Below are 7,016 nucleotides of genomic sequence, written 5' to 3'. Positions count from 1 at the left end.
GACATGATCGCGATGAAGTCGACAAGAAGCAATATTTTCTTAAGTGAAATTGGTAATTGATCAAAGAAGTCAAATTATACCAAATTCACAAAGTCCAGGAGGGCGGTCATTTATCTAAATTTACGTTAAATCGCTTTTCAAACGATGAATACTGAAGAACTGGAACTGTTGTCCGACTCCAAGTACCGTCAATTTATCAATGCTATCGAAAAGGCGCTGAGGAGCTTCGAGTATTCAAGTGAGTGGGCAGATCTTATATCTGCTCTTGGAAAATTAAACAAGGTATATGTAGCCTTATTACCTTTAGATAAGTTTTTTATTTGCTTTTAAAAAGAAGCAGGTTCTATGTATCATGATTCTTCCTATTTTTGTTTGTCAGGGAATATATTTGAAAATAATTGCTTACTGGTGCTTGTTCGTGAAAGTTAGTGGTCTATAAATTTTTTGAAGCATAACAAAAGGAAATTAACACTTTGTGTTAGTTCGTAAATCACATTTGTTTTTTAATATTGTCAAATTTTTCACTAACAAAGAAAATCTGACAGAATACCTAAGCCCAAGTTTTAATTTTTTTTTGGCTGCATTTATCATTTTTGTAACAAACAGCTAAAATTCCAGGCTAACAAAATGGGTGAAATTTACCATCATGATGATAATGACTCAGTTTGTGACCTTTGAACTCCTTGTAAATATTTCAGAGGTCCATTACATGAAAACAGTAGCTTGATGCTCAATTTCCATACTGTACAAGAAACCTCTTTAGCTTGTATCTTTTGTTTACCCATCTCAGGTCTCAAAGGAATTCTCAGCTTTATCTTTTGTAAATCATGTGCAGATATGTTTGTGAATAAGCAGAAACTTGACAGATACAGTTCTCAAGGGTATTATGAAATGACCTGATACGAGTAAACAAAACATATAAGCTAAAAGAGATATATTGATACAGCACCACAGTTTGCATTTTATGAGTTATAGAAAAAGTACAGTGTCCAAGAAACCTTGATCAATGAATTTTTAGAACACAAATTTTGAATACTACATCACTGTGTAAGCCCCATAGTTGCTTAACCCTTGACCTCTAAGAGTGACAAGCATCTAATTTCACCCTATGATATCACCCCTGAATGCCACATTAAGGTCACAAGAAAAAATAAAATGATCACCAACTAAAGAAGTATTTGATTATTAATTAAACAAATTCTCCTAGTCAGCACCATAGGAAATTTATGGAGAACAGTATGTAGAATAAATATATCTCATCAGATGTTTTGTTGAGGAGTATACTGCTGATTATTATATGGCTGTGTCTCACAAGGACTGGGAACTATTGAATTCACGAATTTGATTGGCTGAATCAATATTGAAAGTGGTCTAGATTTTCCCATCTAGACTGGCATCTAGACCGGTCTAGAAAAAAAAGGTACAAAGAATATAAAAAATTGGCATACAAGACATAAGCCTGTGGGGTGAGTAAAATACAAACATTGAGTAAAAAATACTCAGCAATACTACACAACAAAATGTTTAATAAGAGATTTATTATCCAACACGCTAAATTGTTATTTCAGTGCAGGTAAATTTCGCGGATATTGCTGGAGTACAAATAGTGAGTGATATTGGTACTCATCTTGCACGTGATATTTGTATTCTATGAAGCACATTTGGATAATAAGCATACTTATGGTAGGGTTAAATGGTTAGGGAACACAGAATAAAGAAAATCTTCATCACTAGCCTGTTATTAAATTTCTTAATCTTTGTTTTGTTTTAGGTATTACAAAATCATACTAAATTTAAAGTACTGCCAAGAAAACTCACCATTGGTAAAAGACTTGCTCAATGCATGCATCCTACTCTACCAAGTGGTGTGCATCTTAAAGCACTGGAGACATATGAACTCATCTTCAAACGCATTGGTCACAAAGGTCTGGCACAAGATTTATTCATTTATAGTGCGGGACTTTTTCCATTACTTGGAAACGCTGCTATGTCAACTAGGCCTGTTTTGATGAACATGTATGAGAATTACTTCCTTTCTCTTGGTAAAGCCTTACTTCCAGGACTTTCTGGGCTTCTTTTGGGTCTTTTGCCAGGAATTGAAGAAGGATCTGAATATACTGACAGGTTTGTCAATGGTTAATTTGCTTTTATCAGCTAAGTTGTTTATGTAAATTGGCCACTGTAAGGAGTTTTTCAAGCTGATGTCATGAGTGTTAGCCCTACTTGAGTGTTAGCCCTACTTGAGTGTTAGCCCTACTTGAGTGTTAGCCCTACTTGAGTGTTAGCCCTACTTGAGTGTTAGCCCTCATTTTGATGTAAGAAGTATTTCAGAAACATGTTTGCCCATAGTAAAAATGTAATAAATCTAAGTAATTAATCTGTAATAATAAAGTATGCTTAGAATTTATTTAGAGGTGGTGTTAAAGTTTGATTCTTTAACAGTGAAGTTCCTTGCGACTGGTCATGACAAACATACAATTTTTGTGAGTTTAATGTAAATATTTGATGCAAACTAGTTTGTAACATATTGGTTAATCTCTTCTTCCAAATAGGACTATTTCACTATTAGGTTCCTTTAGTGAGAACACTGAGAAGAACATTTTCTACACCACTCTCTGGGGATGTGTTTATTCATCAGCGAGTATCCGCCTGCCAGCTGTCACCTTTATAATGACGCGACTAAATAAGAAAGGAGCTGGAAAACAAACGTACATCTTAGGAAATGATATACCACTCTTGGTAAGTACAGTATCTTACACTGTCAAAGCTGTCATTGTTTTTTTGTGATTTCTTTTCTCACCAGTGTGAATTGGTGGGTTCCCAGCATGGGGTTATATTGGTTATCTTCTTCCCATGTTAAGTTAACAATTAATTTTGATTGCCTCCTTCTAGGTGGTATTTTTAACCTTGCCTTACATGTCCGATTTTCTGCTCAACCTCACTTGTTGAAGGCAGAAAAGATGTTACATATTTCACAGTGTTTTTAAATTTAAAACTTACGGCAGTTTACTTTAAGTCTGGTCCTAGTTTGGCAAAACCGTGCTCTAACCTGTTATGTTAATTTTTTTGTGCGAATAGTTTCTCGAATGCTTATTGATAAACAGTCATTTTCCACCAACAAGCTCTCTGAGATAAAAACCTGTAGCTCTACGGTTTGTCTGAACTGCGATAGATTTCGTTTGAATAACGAGCTCAGAAATTCTTTCAAGAATACTAATCCTTTAAATGATTCTTTATCACGGCAGGTACTTGCAGTCAGCGCTGCTTTAAGAGACAACAGTCTCCTAGTTCAGCGGAATATGCTTGATTTTCTCTTACTTTTTCTTCCGGTGGACACTACATATCTCTCTTCCAATGAAAAAGTGACCCTCGTGGCTTCCGGGTTAGAAGTGCTACTACGACGAGACATGTCTTTAAACCGGCGGCTGTATACATGGCTTTTAGGAACTAACGCGGCCAAGACTGAATCTGTCTCCAGAACTGATAGTGTTTGTAGCAACGACGCGGATCCTGAAGATCCCGAAGTGACATTCTTCAGCATGCATTCGAGACCACTTGTAATCGAGGCTGTGCGAAAGATTTTCCAAACTCAAACCAGTATCGATAAGGAAGCCACGAATGGAGCTAAAAAATTGCAAAGACTACAATTGCTGAAACCGTTTCGATTACTAATTAGCCTTTTGGACAAACCCGAAATTGGTGGATCTATCTTGGAAGATATTCTACTTGATGTTTTCAGAGCACTGTATAGTCAGTGTAAAGTTCTCAAAGAAAATGGTGCTGCCTTCGAAGAGACTGATCGAAAAGATTCCTTTGACAATGCAGCTGTTGAAAGTGGCGCGGGTAGAACCGATTTTGCAAAGACAAAGCTTATTGATGACTTGATCAAAACTGCAAACTTACTCTTCAACGCCTTTGAGCCTTACTTTATGTGGGAATACATTGCAAAGTTGCTCTCTGACTGCGACAAACTATCATCAGAAGGTAGAGCTCTCAATGAAGGTGACGGCCAAGACTGCAACGGCAAGGCTGGTGAATTTGTTGCTAAAGTATCAGTCACAAGCTGCTCTGAAGTGTTTCGTTTGACAGATTTTATTTTAGATGTTGTTACTCTGGTAAGTTGGATGCGTATTTTCAAAGTGGTATGAAATGATCTTCCGTTAACCTTCACGCAAAAGCCTCATATTAATCCAACAGTGATGCTGAGACAAGATACGCAAACTTTTGTACCAAACTTCGCCAGAAAGTAGGGGAGGGGGAGGGGGGAGGGGGGAGGGGGGCCAAAGTTAGAAGTTGTAGCCTTTCCGTACTGCATCTTTCGTAAAGTTTTGTCGAGACACCTCGTTCCCCTCTTACTATCGAGTTTTCCCACGTGTTACTATTTTCTCGTTGCCAACACTGACGAGGGGGGAAGGGGGATATGTTTCAATAATTATGGCAACTATGGTAGATTTTTTCCTTTTTTTGAACGTTATTGACTTAAGTACTTTTCGCCGGTGACGCAGTGAACATTGATTCGGAAGGAATAATCGCTTCAAACGAAATCGCATGAATTATAAATAAAAAAATTTGCGATTTCTTTATGAGATGTTCTTGACTTTGCTGATACAAGACGGTTGTCACATTCGATCCTAGGGGATATTATGAATCACCGCCTACTTCTCTGTTGCTTGGGAACTTTGAGGAACGTCTGACTGTTAAACATAACACTGATACGGATACGAATTCACCTGGGGTCTCTCGCCATTAATGTATTCTTTCACTTTTTTGTGTGTGTTTTTGATCCAGGAAGCAGATGTGGAGATCCAAACCGAGCACTGGCCTGAACTTTTCCGCAGGATAACGATGGAAATGACCAAACGCTGTAACACCATGGCACTGGGAGATGTCAAAGAAGGAATATCACTGTGCTCCAGACTTCTTTCCAAGGTGATGCCCTCTATGAAGACCGTTGAAAAAGATAGGACTGAGTCTGAGTTATCCGCTGTGGACAGTAAAAATCGGAAAAGGGAGTTGCAAAGCTCGTCTGAACATGATCTGAACGAGTGGGGTATTATAGAGTTAAAACGAACAGAAGAAAAACCTAGCCGCAGCGACATGCCTTCAGAGACGTCGTTGGAAGGTTCTCCAGATGGGGTCGTTAAAGAAACAACCGAAAGCGAGGTCTTTGAAGAAGAAGGTAACAAAATCGAATCGCTTGTCGCAGCGGGTGAGAAAGAAATGGTGGCCATGGCAGAGCAATATGATGGTGAAGCTGATTTGGCAAATGTTGAAGACGCTGATACACAAGACGAACTGGACGAATGGAGCGACTTTCAAGAAGGCGAGTCTTCAAGTGAGTTAAATGCCACGAATCCGGAAAGCAACGAGGAAGATTCAAGCAGAGAACAAAAGCCAGTTGACAGATCCGAGGAAAGAAAGCTTTCCAAAGACCCAAAGCGCGTATTTCAACCCTCTCTTATTCAAGCCTGCGTGAAATATTTTCAGAATTTCTACGCCAAGTTTTGTGTGCAGCGGGTGCTGAAACATGTCAGCTCATTCTGCACGAGCGACGAAACTGCTGGAGGTGTTATGAACAAAGAATGCTACACAGCTTTACGAGCCAGTGGGATTGTTAGTGACGCCATGTGGAAACAAATGGAAGAAGGAGAAACTAGTGTGGGGGATAAATTTGTACGAGACACTTGTAAACCACAAACGACCCCCAAGGGAAGAAGAAGCATCACCGCTCCGACTTCGCTGGTTTCCACCTTCAGATCGGTACAGTCTTTCAAGAGTTGCGCGGAGGCGTTTGCAGCAGCTTGTAAACTGTTGTTGGAGCTGTCTTGTTTTCCAGTATGGGCTGGCAAGGACTCCACATCAGAGAAATCAGCGACTGATGGCAATGAAGGTTTGTGTTGAAATGGATTCAAATTTGAAAACAGCCTGTACCTGGGTCTGGATACTTGTATAATTTGGATATATCAACAAAGTTGAAATGGTAAATTGGCCACCGTAACGATTACTAAAGCTGACGTTTCGAGCGTTAGCCCTTCATCGGAGCGTTAGCCCTTCATTCGCTCCGACGAAGGGCAAACGCTCGAAACGTCAGCTTTTGTAATCGTTACGGTGGCCAATTTACCATTTCAACTTTGTTGATATATCCAAATTATTTCGCTACCCCCACCGACGCAGCCCCTAACAGTTTCTTTAGAAACTATCAGCCTTTATTCATCTGGATACTTGTAACCGTTTTCTGTGACTAGGACCACAGAACACTAGTTTGGTGATCTAGAAACACACCAAAATCGGAATAACATGCGAATGACCGAGTGACTGAGGAAAAGGAATAAGGCTGGCCAAAGTGGACGAGGATAAATACGGATTACAACTCGTCACTTGAAGATGCAGGTTTTTTTTTTTTTTCGTTTTGTTTTTTTGAGGGGGGGGGGGGAGGGGGCAGGTAGGATTGGGGAACGGGGACATTCCCAAATACCTTCCCTAGCGAATGCCACAGAGGTCGATTTCGTCTGAGAATAGCGACCCACTGGGGATTAAAATAAATGTGACGCATATTAACTGGACGATTTCAACACCCTTTTTCTTTTTATCTTTTTATCTTTTTTTATCGTATATTACGATGATATTACAATTCTTTACCTAACCCACACGCCATACTCACACTAAGGAGTGTGAACCTTTGCCAATAACTTGTAATTTACTAACGATGCTTTTTTGTGCTCTCTAGAGTCAAATCTTCCCGAGTGGCTACAGTCGTTGATCATGTGTTGTTTTGAGGTCAGCGAGTTTGACATCCAGAGTTCGGCTGTTGGTACACTATTGGACTTAATCAACTTGACATTGTCAGTCAATGCCGGCCACGCCCACGGACTCAAGCCATCTGCCCCAGTAGTTGTCGTCCCAATGATTTCCCGGCAGGCTCTAGGGGTGATTGAGAAGTCAGATTTATACAAGGTAGAGCTCTTAGAATGCGAAAGTTGCATTGGTTGTGACCCATCAAATTGTCTAACTTTGCG

The 7,016-nt window shown here is 39.6% G+C and overlaps 1 protein-coding gene across 3 annotated transcripts in view; it reads left to right on the top strand.

Moving 5' to 3' along the window:
• LOC111328839 (protein DOP1A-like) overlaps positions 1-7,016 on the top strand; it is a 16,718-nt gene that overhangs the window by 343 nt on the left and 9,359 nt on the right. For all 3 annotated transcript variants that reach the window (XM_088731986.1, XM_088731985.1, XM_088731987.1), the window contains exons 1-6: positions 1-282; positions 1,772-2,124; positions 2,553-2,739; positions 3,246-4,115; positions 4,789-5,890; positions 6,728-6,954. The exon at positions 1-282 is cut by the window's left edge and continues 343 nt beyond it. In XM_088731986.1, coding sequence (XP_088588112.1) covers positions 145-282; positions 1,772-2,124; positions 2,553-2,739; positions 3,246-4,115; positions 4,789-5,890; positions 6,728-6,954 — 2,877 coding nt within the window. In that variant the 5' untranslated portion in view covers positions 1-144. The remainder of the gene's footprint in view (positions 283-1,771; positions 2,125-2,552; positions 2,740-3,245; positions 4,116-4,788; positions 5,891-6,727; positions 6,955-7,016) is intronic.

This window comes from Stylophora pistillata, chromosome 8 (assembly GCF_964205215.1).
Source record: "Stylophora pistillata chromosome 8, jaStyPist1.2, whole genome shotgun sequence".
Lineage (NCBI taxonomy): Eukaryota > Metazoa > Cnidaria > Anthozoa > Scleractinia > Pocilloporidae > Stylophora > Stylophora pistillata.
Note: the sequence above shows the minus strand (reverse complement) of the source record. Positions and strands in the feature narration are given on the sequence as shown.